Below are 25,885 nucleotides of genomic sequence, written 5' to 3'. Positions count from 1 at the left end.
ACAGGCATTAATAAACACCTAATGGATCAGATTATGTAAAAAAACTCAATTTTGACAAAAATGGGGAAAGAACCTTATAATTTTAACGTCACGAGTGGACGTATTGTATGTATTCATGAGTACCGATGACACACAACACTAATTATGCGAAGGTTATTTAAAACCTTTGCGGTGATACCACATCTCTTCTGGTGCAAACTACTCGTCACATGATAGGAGACAAAATGAGTGCCAATTTGAGGACTGGAGGAGAGCTGAAGTGCTGCACAATCAATTCTGTCTGCACCCTATGGTCCAACCGATCCGAAAAACCTTGTTCCTTCAGTGACGTGCTTTGTTGTGGATCAACAGAGAATGACACAACTCAAAGCTATATAGATCGATCCCCCACCACTCAAACAAGGTCTGAACCAGTACATAATGGCTGGGTCAGCAGCATGTCATTCCAGACAGTAAGACACACATAGAAATCAAAAACTTTATTACAAAAATAAGTTACACTCACCTCCATTTTACAGTATAAAACAATTTATTTGCAGGAATGCAAAAAATGTTGTTGGCCACCAACAATAGTTTAAAACTGCTAACATCTTTTTCAAAAGGTGGTTGTAATGATTTTATTGGAGAGGGAGTTAACTGTATACAAAACCGGATGAATAGTTCAGTCTCCTGCTATACATGGAATACAAATAATAGCTGCAGTATCCCTTTAAACCACTAGGGTGAAAACCATGATCCCGGAACCAACCAACCAAAAGCTACAGGCACCACTGCTCGCTGGAGGAGTATTTCATGCCTTCATTTCATTCGAGAGTCGTTTGACAAAATCAGTAGCTGGCTTATACAGTTGGGAATGGAACCACAAAAGATAACACATGATTGGGGACAATTTCTCACAAAACGGATTATTTTTTTGTATGTAGTAGGGTGCTCAACATAATTCTGTTTACATCCTTCAAAAATGCTCTATTGGTATTTATTAATAAAATAAAATAAAAATGTTAAAAAATCCATTGTTTTAGTGGGAAAGGGATACTGCAGGGCTTTTATCAAAGGCAGTTGATGCCTCTGTAGATGTCATTTGAAGCCTTTTACAAAAGTAACATTTTTTTCCAAACTATACAACCAGTAACTACATAATCTGAAGAAGCAAGGAGGCTAATTCAGTTCAAAATAGGATAAAGGCAGGGCTTGTTTAGGCTCATCATATGAGATAATTTTGCATGCCCAGTTTGACTGTTTGCAGTGTCAGAGCTGCAGCAGAGAAAATGTCTATATTACATTAAGTACATCTGTTGTGTGCTGCTGCTGCTCTTGTGCATATTTTTGTAAGAAAACAAGCCCTGCATTCATCAATATAATGTGTCCCTATGTACAGTACAGGCTGGGCAGTTTAATCCTCGGTACTGAGGTAGTCAACCAACCCTTTAAAGACAAGTTCTGAACAGAACCACTTTTCCTGGAATGCCTGACTTCTCCATGCCAGGTGGTTACACCTAAAAACCTGCAAATGTTCTCTTTCAAACGATTAGATTAACATGGATATTCCGACAATAGAAATTGCGATTAGCACAAAAATATACAATAGCATCAAGCTCCTTTGAGCCACTTCAAACTAAGAAACTTAAAAAGTGCAAATTCTTCAATAATTATTTAAAAATGGCATTTTTTTTAGGGGGCGGGGGCAGGGCAGGTTGTTGTTGGGGCATACAGGGAGATTGAGGTGGGGTGGGGGGGTTTGGGCAGGGGCTCAGGAGGGACAGGGCGGGGAGAGATTTTCTCTAAAAGCTCCGGTTGTCATTCGTTCTCTTCAGGGGGTGGCAGTTTCAGGGGAGATGCTTCTGTAAGGCTGGAATATCATTGGACCTTTTCGCCGAGTTTTTCCATCAACATCCATTGCAGCTTACGGTGTAACCCCAACACAGCAAGTCAGTCGTCATAGTAACAGGTCAGGACCGGCCTCGACCCCGCTTTCCTGCTGTCCAAGCAACGAGGGAGAGAGAGAGAGAGAGAAAGAGGTAGAGGTGTAAAATTAGAACGGAATTCATAATACACTTAACAAATGAATTAATTTAATTCCATTTCAGTAATTTGATGTCACACTCACACAACACCACACTAGCTCTGAGGGTTAATCAGATTCTAATGACATTCCTGAAATGCTTTCCATGAATGTGCTGATCTAAAAGTGCAGATGGGCAGGGGGAGAGAGAGTGAGAGCACGAGAGACAGCACGAGAGAGAAAGAGAGCGAGTTGGCGCTGTGAAAGAAGACACCTGTCAAGGTTTAGCGGTGAGGCCAATCAGCAGGTGCCTCTTTTCAAACGTTGGAGTGGAAACATAGTCTCCCCATCAATCAAAACTCTAGAGTTCAGAGGTCATTCAGAACTTCAGATGTACACAGCTTTACTTTCTCTAGGCCACATGTTTCAAACTCAAGGCCCGCGGGCCGAATCCGGCCTGGCACCCGATTGTATGTGGCCCGTGAGAGCTTGCAAAGAATACAATTTGCTCATAATACAATTCTATGGCGCTTTACAGAAGTACGGTGGCCATAAACTACATTTCCCTGCCAGAGCCAGCCGCTGGCATAAGCAGTCTATGCAGTTGTTTACGGCCACAACCGCTAGAGGTGGTGACACTTCAGCGATGTACGTCGATTTAGCTCAAGCTACCTTCCGTCAATCAAGAACTCTGCGACCCGAATCGACGAAACACCCGTCAATAAAACATTTTTTTAAAAAGTGTACCAAAATGTCCAATGAAGTTGATGCAGAGGGAAGGCAATTTAATGAGCAAATACATGTGTTTGTGCTTAATGGAGACAAGCCGCTATGTCTTCTTTGCTACGAGGCAGTGGCAGTGCCCAAGGAATACAATGTATGGCAGTACTGGCACCAAACACGGCGTCGAGTATGCTAATCTTAGCCACCCAAAAAAGGAACATGTTTTTCAAAAGGTGCACTTTTAAAGCAGTGTATGCTGAAGGTATGCGAGCAGGTGTGCCCTGAACAGAAACAGGCTTTTAACAATGTCAGCTTGTCAAGAAACACTATCGCAGTTCACAGTATCGCTGTTTTACGGATTGCTACAGCACAAGACCTAAAACCAGGCATCAACGGACTGACCTCAGGAAGACAGGATCAGCCCTCCGGCCAGAAAACAAATAGGTAAGCATTTTTAAAAACCTTCAGGTAAATACAATATCATGAAATGTATTTCAATCAAGAATAGGTAAAATATATATATGATTGTGCTTGCATTTTGGTTGTTTTATGTTTGTTGTTACGTCCAGGGATTGATCCATGGATTAGGATGGTGAGTGATATGGTGTGTCTCAGGGTGAGGAGAGATCTACTTGGTGTACAGGGCCAGACAGCATCACTCTCACTCTTATCTTTATTTTTGACTTTATTACATATACTACTTTGTATATGTACTCAGTGTCACACATGACACACACATGACACAAACAATTTATATGCCAGTTAGATCAGAGCACATTTGCGACCAAAAAAAAAAGTTCATGTCATAAATAGTACTTAACATTTGTGTGATGGTTAAAAAAAATAAAGAAGAACTTTATTATTCACTTGAAAATGTTGATTTTAGATGGATGAGTGATGAGGGTTTCTTAATCTTATAAAATATTTATTATATTAACAGAGAAATGTGTGTGTGCCCACATGCAGTATTTCTGTGTCTACGTACATGCATACATATCGATGCACAAGCATGTGTTTTTGTTACCGAACTAATTTTTAAAATAAATTGTACAATAGTTGTCTGCTTGCCATTACTTTTCCTAGACTTCTGCTTTCAGAGCTATTAAGTTATTACTAAAACCAATAATAATTGAATGCAGAGGCAATTATGTAATGGGATGGGTTGGGATCAACCTCTTCCACACCGTGAAGATGAATGAAACTTGAGTGAGTAAATATATATATATATATATATACACAATAATAATATTATAATTTTATATTATTATAAATATTTTTAATATTTACGGTTTCAACCAAAAGCTGTATTTTCATGCATTGCCGACACCACAGAAACAGACTTAATTTCTATGGCTGACAAAGCTAGCGAACCCGTAAAAGCCCCCCTCCTCCCACCCTTACCCTCTCTTTACTCAGCCCCCATGTCCCAACCCCCACCCCTTAGCCTTCATTTCTATGGCTGACAGCAAACCCCTGACAACACCCCCCCCCCCTCTCTGCACAGCCCCTGTACCCCTTACCCACCTCTGCGGCGCCCCCAAACACACCCCTCCCCTGTGGCCCCCACCCCTTCCATGCGCCCCTCCCTAACCCACCTCTGCTGACCCCCCCCCATCCCACCCCCTCCATGCCCCCCTCCCTAACCCACCTCTGCTGCCCCCCCACCCCACCCCCTCCATGCCCCCCTCCCTTACCCACCTCTGCTGCTCGTCCCAGGGCCTCCTCTCTGGGAGAAGCCCACCCTGCCCCTGGGCGTGGTGGTCCCGCGGCCCCGGGACGGGGTGACCCCACCGCGGGCGCCGCCCCGGGCACCGCCCCGCCCTCTGTTGGTGGCCTGGAAGTCCTCGTAGCCGTAGTAGGGGTCCTCGTAACCCCCCCGGTAGTTATGGTAATCGTAACCGTAGTAATCATAATAGTCTTCATATCCGTAATAGTCGGGAGGGTAGGAGTAGCCACCTCGGCCCCCCCGTCCTCGGCCTCTTGTGGGCGGGGGCATGTGGGGCGGCCCGTAGTAATAGTAATCATCATACCTGGGGAGGGCAGGAAGGCAGACGTGGGGTTAGTCCAGAGACTGGAGATGGTGGGCGTAACGCTTCTCTAACCTCGCCTCACACCAGATAATGTGGCTGACTGTTTTCAGCGTTTCAATGGAACAGTCAATCAATTGTTGCCCAACAATGCTAGCCAACTGTGTGAGAATGAGTGTGTACGTGTGTGTGTGTGTGTGTGTAGGTTTCGAATGACTGCAACGATCAATTGTGTGTGTCTTTGCTTACATTTGAGTTTTAGCTGCTTGCCTCTGAGCTTTGCGTTCTTTCCTCTTCTGGTCAGGTGGCTTAGCGAAGACTATTTCGATGTGCTCTCCCTCCAGGTCTTTGCCATTGAGATCAGCCAACGCCTGCCAAGAGAGACAGTCAAAGGACTACACTCAACACTGCCATTGTTGCCACAGCTCCGTCATAGTCTTAGGGGAGGGGGGGATGGGGGAGTTCAGGACGGAGGGAGGGGGAGAGAGAGCAAGAGGGAGAGAGAGAGAGCGAGAGGGAGAGAGAGAGAGCGAGAGCGAGTTTGTGGGGGAGGGGGAGAGAGTGTGAGAGTGAGGGGGAGACTGTGTGTGTGTGTGTGTGTGTGTGTGTGTTTAAGACAGAGGGGGAGAGAGAAATAAAGAGAGAAAGAGGGGAAATCAAGCCGCCGGTCTGTACCTTCACGGCCCCGTCCCTCTCCTCGAAGTGAATGAAAGCATAGTCCTTCAGCTTCTTCACCCGCTCCAACTTGCCAAACTGACTGAAGGCCTTTTCAAGTATTTCCTCCGTTACAGTACTCGCAAGGTTCCGAACAAACAAGACTTTGACCTGAGAGAGAGAGACGGCCCAGGGTTAGAGGCACTCTCTCCCATCCCCCCAGCTGGGACTTATTGCGAGAGAGAGACTTATGTCTCCAGCAATATCAACAGCAATATAGCCGATTACATCTCGCAACAATGGCAATGGCTGTCCCTGCTTAAGGGCCTCCCCGTTTCAAATCAGTGTTATTGACGACCGTTACGTGACCCAACGAGTTCATTGAGTTCAAAACTATAAGATAGATACTTTATTGAACCCCGGGGAGAAATTAAGGCATATAAAGATAATTAAAAAGTTTTCTTAAAGGCGATTCGAGTAACATTTCCCTCCCCAGCCTCCAAACGCCACCCCCCCCCCTGCATCATCCCCGCCCCAGTACCTTGGCCATGACCTCCGGGTCAGGGTCCTCGATGGGGTCGGCCCACTCCACAGTGACCACGTTGCCCCACACCTTCACCTTGCCGCTCATCAGCCGGCGCCGGGCCTGGGCGGCGGTCTTGTGGTCCTCGTACTCCAGGAAGCAGAAACCCCGGTTCTTCTTCTTGTCGTCTGGCTGATGGTATAGTATGACATCATTAAGACCCTCTGTTGGAAGAGAGGAAGAGAGGAAAAAAGGGGGGAGGGGTGGAGGAGGAGAGGCGATGGGTATACTAGCTGATCAGCACACAACATTTCCCTCTGTCTCGTGGGGATAACTACTACAGTGGCTGACCATCAGTAGAGCAGACAGCTCTGTCTCTCCCTGTGTCTCTTACATATTACATTTTAACCATTTAGCAGATGCTTTTATCCAAATCGACTTACAATTAAGAGATTACAGGGACAGTCTTCCCTGGAGTAACTTAGAACTAAGTGCCTTACTCAAGGGGCACACTAGTGGTGGTGTTCCCCAGTGGGATCTGAACTCACAACCTCCTGATCACCAGTGTTGTTCCATACACGGTTCTAACCAGCAAAGCTGCAAAGCTAAAAATGGAGCTCAGAGAATGTTACCGAAATGAGTCTAAATTTACAACATGGCTGACGGCAGAAAATGATTTATTACAAATTCAAGGAATGTTGTTTAACATCTTGTGCCCCTTTCCTCTCGGCTTGCCCGTCAGGCCGGGGCTGTCTCTGGAGGGCATAGATGACGGCCCAGTTTGGGTCATGTGGAAACAGCGTCTGCTTAGTGTCCAGTCAGATCTTAGCGGTAAACTATCAGCGCAACCGAAGTCACTCTAGGATAAGAGTATGCATTTCATCATTTGGACGCTAAATACAGAAACATTTCAACACTTCGAGATTCAGAATAAGCCTTTTAACATGAGTAGTACAGCCCAGCAGACAGATGCCCTAACTCTAACACACATGGGCTGTTGTTGGCGGTTGTTTAGAGTCAGTATTAATACTAAAATAGGACAATACCGAGAAGCAAAAGCGTATTCAGTCATTACAGAGCCAAGAAAACCACCACTTTCAGTGACAAAATACCCCAGTGTTTAAAACAGACATGACATCAATGCCCATTAAAACCCTGTTGTGTTCCACTGAACCATCCAATAGAAGGTGTTAGCTCATACCTGTGACTTTCGCGAATTCCTCCACGATCTGCTCTTTTGTTTTACTCTTGGGGATGGAGCCAACGAACAGTCTATTATTGGCCACAGAGATGCAAACACCGATGTGTTTGCCTGGTCGAATTTCATTGTTGTTACACTGCGGAGGGGAGGGCGGGCGAGAGAGAGAGAGAGTGTAAATGTCATGGTTGGCTGGCCGGGCCTCAATCCACCATTCCTATCATTCTGTCAGGAAGGAGTTTGACCACAAGTGTTAAATAGACTTAGGCTGCCATCTTAGCAATCTTCCTCCCTCACTCCCCTCGCCTGGGTGTGCACACCCAGTTCACAGAGATTCTGCCAAATGTCCAGTCAGATCTTAGCGGTAAACTATCACCGTAACCAAGGTTACTCTAGGATCGAGTATGCATTGTCATCATGTGGACATCGGATACAGAAACGTTTTGCAACACGCTGGAATTGTATTAGCCTTTGAACTTCCTATGGCATTTGTTGAAAGCATTGGATTGGTTGAGAGTATGGGCTAGAGGGAGTTACCGCCGCCACCATTCTAACACCATTTCTTTCTGTCTAGGTCTATTAGGAGTGAACAAGTGCATACTTCAGGGGAGAAGGGCAGGGAATGAGACCCAAGACAAGTGCACACTTCGGAGGGGAGAGACGGGCAGAGAATGAGACCCAAGACCAGTGCAAACTTCGGAGGGGAGAGAAGGGCAGAGATTGGGCCGAATGTGAAAACGTACCAGTTTGACGGCTTCCTGCGCTGCCTCTTTAGTGCAGAAAGTGACGAAGGCGTAGCCCCGGTTCAGGCCGCTGAGGGGGTCCATCATCAGGCGCAGGTCCCAGATAGGCCCCGCCTTCTCAAACAGGGGCACCAGCTCATCCTCAAACAGGTCCCTGGGGATCTTACCCACGAAGATCTGAGAGAGAAAGGAGACGACAGAATATTAGGTTAGTACAGGGTGTGTAAACGAAGGGCTGGATTCACAGACGAGGCTTAAGCCTAGTCTTGGATTAAGTCACAGTTTTAATGTAATATCGCCATTGAAGATGCTTGTTGGTCTAGGATTAGGCTCGTGTTGTCTGTGAAACCGGGCCTATATGTGACGATCTCTGAAATGGGAGATTTTTAAGTCAGCGGTGTCCGATCAGATCTTAGCGGTAAACTTTCAGCATAACCGAAGTCACTCCATAATAAAGTAAAAAGTTTCATCATTTGGACACTGGATACAGAAACACACACACACACACACACACACACAGTAGTCTTAGGAGGAGGCAGCGTACCTCTGTACCGATGGTGGGCTGTGCCCCTGAGTGGGCGGACTCTGGTGGGGGCCCTCCATACTTCCTCTGGCCGGTGGTCACATCAAGCGTGTAGCCAGTCCTCTCCAGCAGGGCCTGTGCAGGTAAAAGCATGGCTTTAAAGACACATTTTAGTTTTGTTGGCCTCTGGGGGGCACTTGTGGGTCAAAAAGGGTCCCATGAAATTGGACCACATTGAACAGAAGCACAAGTCAAGGACTTGACATTTGTTTGTTTCAAGACTACGGTACCATAAACCTAAGCATTCTTTAATTAGGTCAGAAATTAATTCCTATGACTGGCTCACTGGCTACAGTGAGGAAGGAACCATCGACACTGACAGCAGGGTCACACCCTACCCTTGAACCCGCTATATTTAGCCCAGGGTTCTCCCCAAAACCGTGTGTTTATTCATGTCAAAGCACGCAAAAGAATACCACTAACATGGCTAAAACTTTAATGTTAACGTTTTCTCTTTTAATAACGTCACTGGCGATCAAAAATAGTTACTTCATCATTCAATAGTTCATTACTAAATATCAGTTTAATTTCCTCTGAAATCATTGTTCTTTGAGGAGAACCCTGCAGCCATGACAGTTGGTGGTAGTCACTACATCTTCCGCCGTAGATTGAAGATCAACTCTTCAGGCTATATCTTAACTGTCCCTCCTAAAGACCTCCCTCATCCCGCTACAATTTAACTACTATAAATAACAATATTTGTATATTATTTAATGTAAAACTTATTTTTTTGCATTCCAATGGCCCGTGGCATAGATTACTTTTTCTTATGATGACCGATGGATAGACAAACATTTACTTAAACAAATGTATTTGTTGTAAGTTACTTGGGATAAAATCATCTGGTAAATGCCAAAAATGTAAATCGTGGTTAAATGTAAATGTGACAATCTTTGAAACAGGAGATTTTAAGTCAGCAGTGTCCGATCAGATCTTAGCGGTAAACTTTCAGCATAACCGAAGTCACTCCATGATAAAGTAAAAAGTTTCATCATTTGGACACTGGACACAGAAACACAAATCTGGTAAATGGCAAAAATGTAAATGGTGGTTAAATGTAAATGGTGGTTAAATGTAAACGGTGGTGTGTTCAGGACGTACTTTGATTTTGGCCTCGTCTGGCCCTTTGTTGGAGTCGGAGACTTTGGTCCCTTGTTTCTCCCTCTGTCTGTACGTCTTCATTACTCCACAAAGAAAGGCACTTTTGTTCTGTGGGGTCAAATAATTAAAGAATCAAATAATTAAATTAAAAGCAAAAGACACATAGCGGACAGGTCGAGTTAGAATTACACATCAAATAGGAATCTCACACACCACACACACACACACACAACACTGTCTCATCCTAACATTAACCAAACTTAGCTAATGGGCTTGTGACAATCTGGAAAAACAGGATATTAGTTTCAATTCAATGGTGTATTTATAAATGACGAATGTAAAAAAGAAAAGAAAAACTATAATATAATTATTATTATTTTAAAGCAGGTGATTATTCAGAATTTAAAAAAGGGGAAGAGCCACACCCCTGAAAACATATAACCTATTGCCTTCCTTGTTCCTCGATGTAGAACCTATCACCTTCCTCGTTCCTCGACGCTCACCTGAACATGTGAGAGGTCGCTGTCCTTGAACTGCAGCAGAACCTGTAGAGCACCTTCCTCGTTGAACTCTTTCAGAGCCTCGATCGCTCGGTCATCTAGGTCACTGTGAGAGACCAAACCTGCAGAGGGACGACAGCACTGTGAGCTCCTGGCACGGAGGAGGGAGGGAGGGCAGGAGATGTCCAGGGGAGGGCGGCAGGTCAGTCTAGCGACACTTCACACCGTACAGTGCAGTCAGGGATTAGGGCTTTGGAAAGCTTCGTGGCTCTATAAAGGTTGGTGGATTTAATATTTCTAAGCACAATTCAAACTTCTCAATTCTCATACTATTGGCAAAGTAAGCAGCAGTACAGCATCGGCTGTGTCCTATCTGATAGGCCCCGTACTTCAGCCAAGCCTGAAATGTTCAAAGTCCATTCAGTTACAGTCAGGCCAGGCTAGCAGCACTTCCTACAATCTTCCAACCCTTTTTTTTTTTGCAGAACTAATCAGAGCAGATGTGTCGGCGTAACCTGATACGGCCGTCTTGTGCGCTGTGTGGCGCTCCTAATGAGCTTGTCCACATTCTGCTGTTGGAGGGCCCATCACCTGTCCCCAGCCACCGACAGCTGCCACCATTGTTCCTGCGCATTATGCCCATCTGGTGACTCTCTCCTTCACGTCTGCCTGTCTGTCCGTCTCTCCCACTGTCTGTCTCACTGTCTGACCCGAGAAGGGACCTCTGCTAAATGTCGTCTGACTCTGATGTCCTCTAGGCATCACTTGAATTCTTGAGATCACAACCCCCGGCCACTGACACCAGTGCTGTGTACGCTCTGTCCAGATGTTCAATCTACAGGCTCTGGAAATTCACATTAATTATAACATACAATCAGTCATTTCATTGAATTTCACACCAAGTGTCTTGGGTTTTATTTTTGGTAACACTGCAGTACCCATTTTGGTAGGAACCACAAAAAGTTGCTTGAGAGAATCTCAATTCCCACATTCAAAAGGTAATATAATGATGAAATATGACAGCACATGCAAGAAAAAATAAAATTTGTGTAGTAGTATGAATATGCTGGATATTCAATGATGCGCCTTACCTGCTATGTAAATTTCATCTAGTTTTTCAGCAACTTTCTGTGGTAAACCAGCTTCTAATAAAGTCTGGAAGTGTTCAGAATGGGTAACTGCTGCAGTGGTGTCCATTGGTTCTTCTGGACCATTTCCATTAATATGTTCTGTGGCCATGTCTCCAGAAATCTGTGCAAATGCAATGAGCCAAATTAATCTTGGGTCAAGGGGTAATAAGAATGTTGAGATTGAAAGCTTTTTTTCTTTTTTGGAGGGGTGGGGGTGGGTGGGTAGGGGGGAGGAAGGGGGTGTTGTCACTTGTCATTGTGCAACAACAGGGGCAGCATTTCAGCTACATGTGAGTCAATGTGGTCCCCTGACTGTGGAATCAGGTGATAGCATAATTACAATATGTTGTGAATTTCCTCTCTCTGATACATATATATACATTTTTAGAATGCAATTACCGTTGACACCGATTGGCTTACATTAACATCTGACTCGTTTCGATTACATGTGCCTTTTATGGTAAAGACATGCGATAGGATCAAAACGTGTGTAACGTTACACTGAGCTCATATTCAGATATTGCCCATGGAACATTTCCCGCCTTCACTACTTTCAGATACGGACATTGTCGAGCTCCACTTCGACTCCCGCCACGCACAAGACTTTGGGATTGATGGGCTAAATTACAAGTTTAGCTTAACTGATCGCCGAATGCTGACTGCTGACTTCAGCACTGGCTAGATAGCTGATACACGTGTTCCCTCTGCACCACCAGTTTCCGGTAGCTAGCGGGCTAGTCAGCACAGCAAAGCATGCATGTGTGCTGGACCAAAAAAATACTATATACCCGCTATTCATCTCCAGTGAATATTACATTGTTAGCTAGCAAGCGTAACGTTATAGATTCTAGACAGTTTGTCAATTCATTAGCTAGCTAACTCAAATCGGTGGTGTCTAACTCTTGACAACTGATCTGAAAATACAAACGTGGCAAAGCCGAATTCCGACTTGCAAACGTCGTCTCGTGCAACCCCAAAGCTTTGCATGGACACTCACAAACCGAACCTATCACAAGTTTAGCTTGCAAAACAACTGTCTTCAAACTGACTTCACGTCCAAAACTGTCGGATTGGTGAACTGTCACGATCACATAATTCAAACAAATTCGCTTTGCCATAATATGCGCATGCTATCGCCGTGGTTAGTGTCAGTGTGAGTGTTACGGCCTGCTAGCAGCATCGCTGTGTGTGTGTATGTGTGTGTGACACATGTTGTTGGCTAACGCTAGCTGATCATAGTCCCAGACACGTCTTGTCTGACAATAACAAACCTTGCTGTTAGCTGCATTGATGCTAGCTAATTCACTAGTATGCACATTACCTTGTTCGCCAGATCTACACGCCCAAGTTGTTAGGAGCGTCAAAAAAAACATAACTTTTGAAGTTTTGCTGAGGTTTAGCCAAGCAGCTAGCTGGTGACAATGAGAACGCGTGTCATTCCTCAACTGTCACATTTAGCAGGCTAACTCGGCTGCGTTGGCTAGCCAGCGACATATTAACACGGTAGCTGATATTCGGGTCGCTTTACCGGACATAATTTGACTCGTAAACGTCCTAGAGTCAAAACAGAGGCCTTGTAGGCTAGCAGGTTAGCTTCGCGGCGTGTCAACGTGCCGCCACATAGGGAGAGTCCATTTCAAAAAGCCGGTCTGGTGGAGAACCCCGTCCCAGCCGCCAGTTTCCACATTGTTTGAAACACCCAACACAGATCACACACTATCAGAGCTATACAAATTACACGGAGATCACGTGGATCAATGTAGTAGTAATCGTCATTACCTGCCGATGGATCACCAACTTGGTATGGTGTTGATTGTTTCGGAAGGAAAATGTGTTAATTTAAAAGAGGAAAAAGTGTAAAAACTCCCGGCACTGGTCCGGCACCACTCATTCACTCTTGAGGATGTAAAATGGCTGCCGCGCTCACGCCGCGAGTTTTGTCTCGTCGATGGGGTTTCTTAGACACCCGTGCACGGGCTCGATGGGCTCGTTCACGGGCTCGCTGCCTCCTGCCTCCTGCGCGCTTACAGTAGAGGGGGAGATTACCCTGATCAGCAGCCAGTGCAGGAGTGGGGTAGAGAGCAGGAGGTGGATACATGCAAGACAGACAGACAGAGTGGATGCTAAACCATTATTATTATTATTTTTGCAGCATATACAAAAATGCTGGGCACTTGTACATAGTAATAGACAGTACAGATGTGGACAATTACTACAGTATTATAAAATGTGGGCTGCAAGTCGTAACGTTAGAATTATAAGGTTCTATCTCCATTTTTGTCAAAATCGAGTTTTTTTTTTTTAACATAATCTGATCCATTAGGTGTTTATTAATGCCTGTGTGGTGTTGTTTTTTAAATGTTGACATTTTTGAGTTAGTAATGAATAAAATACAAAGGTTCCATCTCACAAAACATAATGGAATGTAAAAACGTTGACGCTCAATATCTCTGAACTGCCCTAAACGGAGATAGAACCTTATAAACTCACGAAGTGCAGTAGTGGGGTTGAGAGCAGGAGGTGGATACATGGCAAAACAGACAGGAGAGGAGTGGATGCTTAAACCATTATCCAGAGAGGATATATATTATTCTTTTTTACAGCATATACTATACAAAAATGCTGGGCACTTCCACATAGTAATAGTCTTAGACAGTACAGATGTGGACAATTACTACAGTATTATACAATGTGGGCTATACATGCCCACATTTACTGAGCAGATTAAGTGATTATATCATGTAGCCTGACCGCAGGTTGAAATATGGATGATAATTGGAGGAGTCACACTGTCAAATCAGTATTATTGTCATCCTCGTGGAATTGAGGCACCCTGTGTTTTTCTCAACGAGTGTTTGTTTCTTGAATCTCTCGTGCATTTTACTACTGTAGGCTATAATGAATTATATCAACGGTACTCCGCCCTGGTCTATGTAAATCACTTGAGACGTTCATATTGCTCAGTCCAACTGTCGGTCTGCCCTAACTGTGCAGTGAAGATTAGAGAGTGAATTATGGAGACACCCAAAACATTTCCCCTTTCCGCCACAGTGTGTCGCTCTCCTCATGGACCTGCCGGTACTGTGAACAAAGAACTTGAGGCAACATTTATTCAGTCATGATCAGTCCCCTGAATAATTCACGTGATTCAGTGCAGAATCTGCTGATATAGCGTTGACTATAACCCCACACCGGTTATAATGAGAGTTACATTAAAACCTCAAAGTCATCAGGTCAACAATTGTGAGCTTCATTGTGCTTTTCACCCCTCCTCTGGCAGCTCAGACAGAGAGCTTTTTTCAGATATTTTGTTTTCATCATGTAGGCTACTGTATTGATTGTAGGAGAGAGACACATATAGCTAGCACGCCTATAGTTATTAAATTCTATTCTCATTCAGTTCTATTGATTCACCTTACACCCACAAACTGCCTGTTCACACTGATACCTACCTAATGGAGGCTGGTGGAGATATCATTTACCATTCCTCATTCCATTCCATGCACTGCATTGTATCGAATATCATTCCTCATTCCATTCTATACATTTCAATCAGCCTGTCTTCCTATTTTTTCCTCCACCAGCCTCCCCTGATACCTACCTACCTAAGTGTATGGCAATAGTAGGCTATCCAGTGTTTCTTATTTTGTCAGAGCAATTTAAGCCCCCCCCTCTTGTCCTTATTCATAAGGTATTGAGCTGGAGCAAAGAGCATGACCAATGTCATTCTGCAGCCTGTTGTCATTTATGAGCTCCGTAGGCCCCATAAGAAGGGGGTAGGACCTGTGAGAAATGATGGGTTTGCACCTAATTAATTCACTGGGGAGATTAAAAGCATACTTGCTGCATGCATAAACGAGCTATCGGTGTAAAATATGCATTTTTTTCTTTCAGCACATGTCACCCATGGATGACTCATAATCAATGGGTTTACTGTTCTGTGGAAGAGGGTGGTTCTGGTGAACTTCATAAATATGTACCTCTGTCTTCCCCTACGTCTCAGAGGTAGACCTGTGTGCGCCACACGGCCACTCTCCCATATTGGCCAACGAGGGTATATCTATTCACTCTGCTCTCCATCCTCTCTGGATTTAAGTCAGCTATAATTCATGAGCTCTGATACACTTGGTTATCATTATCATAAACTGTTGGCATTTGTTTGATTTTATGAAGTGGTCCGGTCCATAGAATTCACAAGCAAACGCATTTGTATTATGATTATATGATTGTGACGTCATACTATGAATGAATCACATACTATGTATATACATACTGTATATTCTGATATCTGTGTTTTTTCAATTCACATGAAAGTAGTGAAGTACCGAATTCAAAAATGTTTTGTTTTGTTTTAGTTCAGCTCTACTGAATGCAGCTTGTGTACAGTAAACTACTTTATGACATGAGATTGTATGGTTTGTTTTTAATTCTTTGTATACAGTAGAGAAACTAAGAAACTGTCTTTTTCAAGTGACATAAACCTGCAGGAATACATACAGAAGTAGTTCTTGCCAATGGTCCAGATCATTATCTTATCTTATCCAATATTCTGAGGCAGTTCGATTGGATGACAAGGCCAAGTTCAAAAACAGTAGTCCGGTTCATTAGGTTCATTGTGCATTCTCTGTATTTCTCAAAATCAATAAGAGTAAAGTGAGGAAGGACATAGGGGGCGGTTCGCAGGACCTACAAGTTACGGGTCTGTTCATGTCGCATGATAAATCATCAATTGATTCAAGTAAAGAGTAGAATTTGCATAATGTTGACTCATCTATTCACTTATGTCACAGTCACCCGGTCTTTCTTGTGACCTTTAATTACTAAAGCTCTATGCCTAGAGTTGAATGGACTTAACCCCTGTGACCCTGTCTGAATGCGAGAGGTTAAAGGTCACTCCATGACCTGGCGAGCAGAGAAAGTTGCCTTTATGTGTTGTCTACTATGTTTTGTAACATTGTATTAAACATGTTGTGACATGGTAGTTTAGCAAATTGCTTTGTAATTGCAGGTTTATGGGGCTGAGTGATTCGTGTTGTTACCGCCCACAATCTCATTGTTGTTTTTTATAATCAAATTTTTATGGATTCTAGTGGTGTGTGCAGTGCAATCAAGTCACAAAAAAAACATTTTATACGTTTATTCCTATCCAAATTGATTCATTCGCTATCCTACCTCACGGCAGTCCCTCATGTGAGATTCTCCTTTGAAAGTGCATTGCTTTCAAACATCATTATTGAGATAATTATGGGAGAAGATCTAGGGCATTGCTGCCAATATTTTTAGCAGTGAGACAAACTGATTGTGTGACTGTGCTAAAGTGTAGACCAATATTCAGACATTAAAAGCTTGGCTGGTAAAGAGTAATTGGACCATTAAGCCATCTGCCTGGAAGGTGAAACAATTTTGTAAGTATTAACAAGATTATTTGTCTTCAATCAGCATTAGGCATAATATTTGCAAAATAATGTCCAAAACAATTACCGTCTGCACTAGAATGATGATAGTGATGATAGCTTGCAAATTACCTGGAGAGTGAAAAAGACATAATGCGGGTCGTTTACACAACCCACTGTGTTTGTTTTGGACGTGGTATTGACGGGGCAGACATTGTTGGAGCCAGGGATCTCAAACAACAGCAAGCCCCGTAGCAGCCTTGTGCCTGCTGTGCACAGCTACAGAGCTGATAGGGACAGAAAGCATGGGGAAGCCACGTTTTATCTAATGTGAAAGGATGAAATCGTCCAAGGTTGACGAGAAGAAAACCAAAAAAAGAGGGCATTGGAGTTTTAGTAGCGATATCAAGAGAGCATCACAGCTACCAGCAGTAGACATACTGAGGGTGTATTAGGTCTGAGAGATGTCACGACCTGCCGTGCTGAACACCGCCAAATTCCAAGAAAGTCTTTGAAATAAAGTTGGTTGAAGGTGGTTGAGGGCGGGCAGAGGGCAGGCAGAGGGCAGGCACAGCTGCCAACTCAATGTCTAGGTCATGCAGACTATCACCCTTACTGACGGTTTGTCCCATGGGCCACTTTGCTAATCACACCGTGACCTTCAGGTTCAAATTCCCTCATAGACGATCTTGGAACGAAAGCACTCTGGTCTTTTTATGTGTGCGGTACAGTATCTATGATACTGTATGGCCAGCTGCCATCCACTATTGATCATCACGGCACTTGACTTTAGAGTGAGAGCACAACTCAAACGGGATTACATCATGACAAGGTAAAGGTCAGGTCTGGTGAGGTCTGGTGAGGACGACATATTTCTAGCCTTTATGTGAGGCTCGGGACAGGGTGGTAAAGGTTGAGACAGGTGATGGGTAGAAACATTCACCTCAGATGTATCTGGAGGGTGGCCGCTACCCTCTCCACATCACAGCCAAAAGATCACTAGTCAATGAGTGTTTGGATTTCTTAATCATATGTGACAGGACAGGGTGTGGTGATGAAGTCCCCAATTAGGGCAAGGTCATTAAAAAAAAATGTACAGTTCACCAATTCACAAATTATAAGTATTTAGTGATCCTAAAACTGTTGTTTGTTATATTGTGTGGCTCTTCAACACGTAAACATTCGTAATATAACAAAAAACTGTAATTTGTGTGACTTGAGAATTGCCAGCATGCAGACCTTTTCACCAGACCATGTCGCATATTGCTGTACTGTAAATAAACTGTCTTATTTTTTCATAATAGTGTGTGTGTTTTTTTCTTCCGTTTTTTGTCTGTTTTCACTTTTTGTATGTGTTGTGAGTTTTGTGTTACGTACACGTATATAGATCTATTTATGCCTGCTGCAAAATGAATCGTAATCTATTAATTCTTCACATATGGCAAGGTGAAAACTAACTTGCATTAACAGGTAATAACGTGAATATTAAGTACATTTATTTTGAGATTGCACTGCCTGTTTCTTAGGGGCCATCTCTCCTCTGAGTGTGGCTCACAGGTTACCCCCCCCCCCCCCCCCCCCCCCGACTGGGTGTAAGAGGCACAAGGAACAACATTCTGGAATGGAATTCAGCCCTGGAGGTCTAATGTAGTCTCAACGGCCTGTTGGATAAACACCACCAGTAAGGAGGAAAATTGTATGGGGTTCACTGTATGTAGGGTTCACTACAGTACAATGCGGAGACAAGGCTGGATTTCAATTCAGTCAATTCAGGGAGTGATTTGAACAAACTATTCATATGACTCAGCTTTTTTAGATAAAACATATCGTTTATTGAGGAATGCATTAAGAATACATTATTGATGTGTAATCCTTGAATTCCTGATTTCCTCCCTGGATTGACTGAAACCAAACTGACTAACCCTGCATGCATGCAGATACAGGATGGGAATGGCAGGCATCAATTATTAGGTAGGCCTATATGGGCCATTGGAATTTTCGTGATGTGTGATGTGATTAAGTGGACAGTTCTAAGAGTTCTACTCAGTGTGTTTTGATCTAACTATAACCATCCTGTAGCCTGCACAGCATTTGCACTACTTGACTACTACTTGAACCTCCTGTACTGTATAATATATGTACTATATTATTGCATATTGTATGACATTGCATTCATCTCATTGTAACCTGCACAGCCTTTTTGCACAACTGTTCTACTGCAGTACCGCTTTAGTACAACTACCACCACTTCAACACTGTATTACCTTATTCTACTAAGTATTACTTTACTTATTTTTTACTTTATTCTATTATTGTTGATTTGTATTCTGCTGCAATACCAATGTCGAAGAACCTGAGCCTAAGAATTTTACACTTGGGTATCCGTACATTGGATGTAATAAAAGCAATTCTGATTCTATTTCTGATTCTGATTCTGATCTGTATGTGCTTAAGCCAAATCCCAGGGCAGGCAACAGAGCATGGTCAGCAGAGGAGCATAGGAGTTTCACTTGGAGGGGGACTAATGTTTGACAAACGATATGACAATATCTGAAATTGTGGATATGCTCGATAACATGTCTGCATCACCACAAGCTACAGTGCCTATGAGCTTAGATAACATCACAAGTCGATTTTAGAGGAAAGCATAATGTCCTTCGATATTCCATTATAGAGGCATTGCCCTAGGGAAACATGCCTCACACATCGGTTAATGACATATTCAGCGATGGTTCACAATGGTTATTTGTCAAATGATATATGTATATAATGTTGGCTCGCCAAAAGCAATAAGACCATTCACATTTACATTTGGCATTTAGCAGACACCTTTATCCAAAGCAACGTACAAAAAAATATGTTTTGTCTAGTACCGGTAAGTGAGTAGTAAGTAAGTGAATCATCTATCCATGACTATCCAGTCATCGTAAGAAAAAGTTATCTATGCTATGACCAGGGGCCATTGGCAGTCACTGCGCTAGAAGAAGGAAGAATTACTTTTTTGTTGTTGTACTGTACAGGGGGGTAGTGGAGATGAGGAGGTCTTTAGAAAGGACAGGTAAGATGTAGCCTGTAGAGATGGAGGTCTTCAATCTATGGCGGAAGACCAATGTCCAGGCCTAGCCCTGACCCGACCCATGAAGTCTAAGTAGGCTGATCCAACTGTAGCATCTACAGACTTAAAACCCGACTTTCCTACTGCTGTTCTACTTTGCGCTGCTCTTTCATAGACAAACACCAGCTGTTTATGGAATATATGACTTGATTCAAGGGCACGTCTGATTAGTTAACTTCCCAGCAATGTAACAAATTAGGAAGGATATTTAAATGGTAAATGGACTGCACTTATATAGTGCCTTATTCCAAAGCGCTTTACAATGGCCTCTCATTCACCCATTCACACACACACACCAATGGCGGCAAGCTACCATGCAAGGCACCAGCCCACTCATTGGGAGCAATTTGGGGTTCAGTGTCTTGTCCAAGGACACCTTGACATGTGGAGCCGGATATCGAACCACGACCTTGCGATCATTAGACGCCGGCTCTACCTCCTGAGCCACAGGGCGCCCCACAGTCGCCCTGGTTTTTATCTCTTATTCTCATCATCGGTTATTAGCCTACACTCACCCCAATTCCACACAAGTATGATGAAGCCTAATGGAAATGTGAGGCTATGGCCAGAAAATAACTTAGCAAAGCACCTATATACAGCGTAGAGAGGCACATGAAAGGCAGGAGGCTGCTCCAGCTAAGGAAATCCTGTGAGAAAGTAGATTTCTAATTTAAGGACATACACTAATTATAAATGCCATTTAGCTGACGATTTTATCCAAAGCAACATACATTGCAGTGAGTGCATAACATTTTTCAGTATATATGTTCCCAGTGGGAATCGAACCGACAACCTACCAATTGAGCCACAGAGGACCGCAAAACTAGGCACTATACTAATCACTAACACATACTAATACTAATTGCTACTAATTAATACACTAATTACTTATTACTATACTAACACACCATATTTCAATAGTCATTCTAAAGCTTTTTATAAAAGTATTATTTTAATGGTGTTAACATTTGAAAATCAAATGGGCCAAAGGTTTGTTCAAGAGCATCAGAGCTATATAAATCAGTAGCAACTCACAGCCAAATTCAACCGTAGCGCAGGGGGAAGTGTTGACAGGATACTAGAAAGGCTTTAAGGAGGGCATCTTTGAAGCCAGCCCTGCCAACTCCTGAATATCAACAACAGAGTTGGCTGAAGCCCACGCTGGAGTTGTCATTCAGTCTGTTACTGCTTTAGGTCTTTTGAGTGATTTGCACAGTTGTTCATAGAAGCAGGCCTAACAACTTCACTTGGTATAGAAGGCATAGCACTTTACATTAAGTTGTAATGCACAGTGTGTAACAACAGTGTATTATTACATATTGCACACAGGAGCTTCTCTGTACAGTAGTTACACTGTAAAAGTGTGACGATTTTTTTTTTAAAGGATTTTTCACTGAGGATACTCTAGGAAGAAGGTAAGTAAGTACAGTGTGTGAGAGAATGAAAAAAAGGCGAGGATCTCAAGGCTGCATACTGTAACATAGTGACACCAACATAAACAAGATTGATCATTCAAGGCAACACTTCAGTCAAAGTTTACAGTGTTCAAGAAAGGGCCCTGACATTTAACAACATCATGCTCACCACCAATGGGATGAGAGAGAAAGATGTTGCATCATCTTAACAAATCAGACATGATTGATTAGACGACAGCGTTGCTCTGGAAGCCAAGAACGACTCTTTCTCTCACATTGTTTATTGATGAAATGCGAAAAACTGATTTATTTTCTACCATATAATCATCTTTAGTGTTGACTTACCTGCCCAGACCACATAAATCAACCCAGGATAGTACCCACTCTATGTAACAGAGGTGGTTTAGTGATTACACTGGAGGGTTGAGTATAGCCTGCGACCACGCAGGAGACACAGGTTCAAATCCTGGTCAGGTACTTAGGCACGTAATAAGATCAGTATGTGATCTATAGTTAATGAGTAATGTTGCCACAAGGCGTAAATAAAAAATGGCAGACAACTAGTCGGACCAACGCACTCTGCCGAGCAGATAGCTGAGAGAGCTTGACGGTTGGATATTGAGGTGGACGGAGGGATATTGAGGTGATGTTTTTTTTTAAAACAAGCATACATCATAATAAAAAAGAAAATACTGTACATCTACATAAATACAATCAGAAAGGATAATACACAATAAGGCTACTATGTAAAGATGACAAGATGTCATTGAAAGATTACGGCCCAACAGAACAAAAAATCAATGCTAGAGCAGACTTATTTAGTTCATTTAGTAAATTGAATTTGTGGTATGTGTCATACTTTCAATGAACCAAATCATCTGGCCAGTTTATTGGACCTAGAAATAACAGCTTGTGTCAATACTGCAATGCAAGTTTGATTGAATTTAGCCTTAAGTCTCAACCTTGCACACCGAATAAACCATTTGTTATTGACAGTCTCAGCCTTGAAATGCTTTTACATTTGATTGCATTCACCTTTAAATTCACTTAAGGGTTGCACACACACACACACACACACACACACACACACACACACACACACACATGAAGTAGGCATGTGTGGGAATATGTGGCCCCCTAACCCTGTCGTCCCTCCCAGCACTATAATGGTCTCAGAGAGGACATTCATAGACAGGGAGGGGGAGAGAGAGAGATAGAGCTATGGAGAGGGAGAGAGAGAGAGAGAGAGAGAGAGAGAGAGAGAGAGAGAGAGAGAGAGAGAGAGAGAGAGAGAGAGATGGAATGATGATGGTAGCCTATTAGACTTACTTTGCATCGAAATTATGCACTTATTAATCTCTCCTCAGAAATAGGCTACTCATTGTAGAGAATTGTACACATGTACCCACCCAGCTGCAATTAATTAGGTCAACCTGTCAACGTATTCATTTAAATGTTTAAATGTTTCAAATGTAAATGTAAAAATGCGCCCATCCAGCTGCAATTATCTAATGACTAGGTCACCGTATTCATTTATACAGCAGGATGCTTACCGAGGCAATTCAGACTAACTACCTTGCTCAAGGGTACCATCTGGGACCGGAACCCATTATTTCCGACACTCTGTCTCGTACTGCTGACTAAGGAGAAATGTTTTGGAGTCGGAACTCTCATTCTCGTATCAGGTCACATCTCTTGACTCGGAGCCATTAAGGTACACTAAGCATCCGAGACTAGCCAGAATGTTGGCAAGCATCCATCCCAGTGTTGGCACCGCGGGTCGGTGTCCCAGAGGATCTGATTGGCTCGAAAGATTTCAGCCAGTGGTGTAGTATAGGCCTATGGCAAACATAGGGGAAGGGTTTTTCTTTTTCTTCTTCTATTACTGTATTTTTTCTTTTTACGTTTGACCCTATTTTATACTAGGCTTCATATGTATAATGCTGTGCCACTACGATTCAATGCGACAGGCGCGTAAAGGGGGACACAAAACACATTATATTATGTCAGGCTACTGTCCCCTATGGCGCAAAATGTGTCCGTGATGTCTCACGCTGCACCCTACGTGATGGAACGTCTCCTCCGGGATACATATCAGCATTGTTCGTCGTCAGAGTCCAGGTCGATAAATTGCTCCACCGTCGGCGCGCGTTTGCAGATGGACGATGCCGTGCGCTCCCGCGCCGCCCGTGCGTTCCCGTGCATTCCTCTGAACCGACCCGAGGAGGATTATGTCAAGGTACCGGGCAGCGCGGACGCACGCGCCAAACCGTGATACTACGGATTTGAGACCACAGTGAGTTCCTAACATCAACAACAGAAAGCATGCGAAGGGTAGCCTACATTCAGATGACACATATTTAGGCTACTAGTGAAATGTGTCGTTGCTGGAGAAGAGAAGAACACTTTATAAGGTAGGTTCTGTGTCCTAGATGACCAGATGATCTATTTTGTTAAATGTCAGTGTTTTGTTATATCGTATTGCAATTGATAAAAAAAACAAGTTCTATAATTGATTAGGACCAATCAGCTGCAGCATCTCCTTGTATACAGCACACATCTGTATACACAATTACATCTGAAACATCAATAGACCTTGTATTGCATTTGTAATATTCAATCTAAAACATGTTCTGCCTATGTGTGCATATGGACAAACTATACAAGATACAGTAGGCCTATATCACGCAGCACCTATTAACATGTTTCGCGGTAGGAGTTAATGACCTGTGCTGACTAGATGATATTTTAGACTGACCTTGTTTGACCAATCTCTTTAGCATTGTAATGACAGCCAGGAGTCCATCCGTCAGTAACCACTTTAGACAAGATTGATCCCTATGAAGCTCTGTGATCATAGAGGTTTCCTGTACTTGAATCAATATTGAAAAGCTGAGGGAGAGGATTCAAATGATGCTGGTGAGTTAAACGAAATAATTCTTGAGCCTATAGAATAGTAGGACCATGGGTTGTGTTCAATCAAACATTATAATAGATTTAATTTAAAAGCACCTTTCTCAGACTCCTCACAGACTGGCAGCTGTGGGGAATAGTGTTAGTCAGGACCCATGCCATGCTGTAGGAAGGCCAGTCTGAACAGATGGGTCTTGGGTCTGGTCTTGAATGTATAGAAAGTATCAGAGCATCGGATGGCTGGTGGAAGGGTGTTCCACAGCTTGTGGTGCAGCAGCAGAAAAGGCTTGGTCTCCAAATTTGCAATTTGGTGTTCTGGAGTTTTGCCCAAGGACACCTCAACACATGGATAGGAGGACCCGGGATAGAACCGCAGACGCCGGCTCGACCTCCGGAGCCACAACTGCCCCCAATGTGGCACAGTGACACAAAGCTTTGACAAAATGCTAGTATTTGAAAAGTAATGATTTATATTTAGCCTCAGTGTGGTGTGATGGCAGCAGAGGCAAACCACCAAAAGTGAAGCCATTAAACCTGACAAACCCACTTGTCAAAATCGACAATGCCATAACATTCTATAGTGCAATTCCAAAATCAAATCCTCAGGTAAACCTCTCTAGCCATACAGCCCTGTATCTGTCAAGCAAATTTCATCATTTGAAAGGAAAAGATCATAACAAGAAACCATTTGAATAGTGTTGACAAGATACCTTTGTTCATAGCAAGTAAGGGATGCCCACAACCTGATTTGAATAAGTAGATACTCAATAGTTATTAGATACTCAAATAATCTCTGTGGAGGGAGAGAGCTGTCTTGTATCTCATTCCTGTATATTGTATCTGTCCATTGTTCAAGCAAGCCCAAGCATAGACATTGTATTTGCATACTTATTGTGATATGCAGCCATTCAAATATGCATCCAGATTATGTCAAAAACATTTTCATGTATGAAAAGGCCCATCATTTCTGTATGTTTTGTTGAATCATTTGTCAACTGACACAGTCTCAGTTTGTAGACAGACATCTTTACTTCCTACTTGGCAATAATGAAGTTGTGGTCGTGGATGCTCTCCATGTTTTCAGTTTCAAGTTTCAAGTTTCAAGTTTTATTGTTACGTCACATTACACCATTGTAAGAGAGTAAAGTTCTTAGGCTTCGCTTCCTGACATTGCAGAACTAGACAATAAGACAATAAGGCATAATTCAAGATAAAAAAAAAGTGTAGTACAGGACATAAGTGACAAATAACACAGGATACAATTATTAATACAATAGTAAATAAAATAGATAGTTCAAGTAGTAAAGTGCCTGTGAGCTTTTTTTTTCTTCAGATTACATTCAGGACCAAAGAAGAAGACAAGACAAACTGCCTCATGCTGAGAACTGATAGAGTTGTTCCATGTCATTAGGTGGCAATGACACCGTTCATATGTTTATGTACGGCCCATTCTCTTGTGCCTAGTGATGACAGATACAGCGCTTAACCGTCTGGAGTACAGCCATGAATATGTTAGTCGCTGATCTCTCCTGCCACCGTGTGGTAGAACGGTTTCTATCTGGTCTGACTCATCTAGAACAGAGCTATCCCCTGGATACCGGCAGGGCATATTTTGAGAACAGATGTTGAAAACCTATCTCTTATTCTGTTCTGTTCTGTAAGTCTGACAACAAAAATGATTTAAAACACATTTCTTTCCACAGGTGCTGCCAATGAAGAGATGGGGGATGGGGGTACTGTGCCTACCCAGGTGGACTAGGGCCAAACGCAATGGAACTGGAGAGATATATGATGTGGAGTTCTGGAGCTTGAAACAACAATAACAACAATAACAACAAACCAACAATTTAGTAGGGTCCGTCACC

At 43.1% G+C, this 25,885-nt stretch overlaps 1 protein-coding gene across 3 annotated transcripts; it reads right to left on the bottom strand.

Moving 5' to 3' along the window:
- Nucleotides 1–838: 838 nt before the first annotated feature.
- On the bottom strand, nt 839–13,086 carry LOC308168312 (heterogeneous nuclear ribonucleoprotein Q-like). 3 transcript variants are annotated; one of them, XM_080542844.1, is made up of 12 exons: nt 12,964–13,086; nt 11,146–11,305; nt 10,058–10,176; nt 9,555–9,662; nt 8,415–8,528; nt 7,871–8,047; nt 7,131–7,266; nt 5,948–6,153; nt 5,428–5,577; nt 5,002–5,123; nt 4,424–4,755; nt 839–1,978 (listed from the first exon to the last, which is right to left on the bottom strand). In XM_080542844.1, the coding sequence occupies exons 2-12, from the start codon at nt 11,291–11,293 to the stop codon at nt 1,950–1,952; spliced, it is 1,641 nt and encodes a 546-aa protein (XP_080398970.1). In that variant the 5' UTR covers nt 11,294–11,305; nt 12,964–13,086; the 3' UTR covers nt 839–1,949. The 3 variants fall into 3 exon arrangements, with proteins under 3 accessions (XP_080398970.1, XP_080398971.1, XP_080398972.1); XM_080542845.1 differs by having other exon boundaries at nt 839–1,975; XM_080542846.1 differs by lacking the exon at nt 11,146–11,305 and having other exon boundaries at nt 12,964–13,063.
- Nucleotides 13,087–25,885: the final 12,799 nt, after the last annotated feature.

Source organism: Nansenia antarctica (genome assembly GCF_963989245.1).
Source record: "Nansenia antarctica genome assembly, chromosome: 1".
NCBI classification, from domain to species: Eukaryota; Metazoa; Chordata; class Actinopteri; order Argentiniformes; family Microstomatidae; genus Nansenia; species Nansenia antarctica.
The sequence above is the reverse complement of the archived record's forward strand: the minus strand, read 5'-3'. Positions and strand labels throughout refer to the sequence as shown.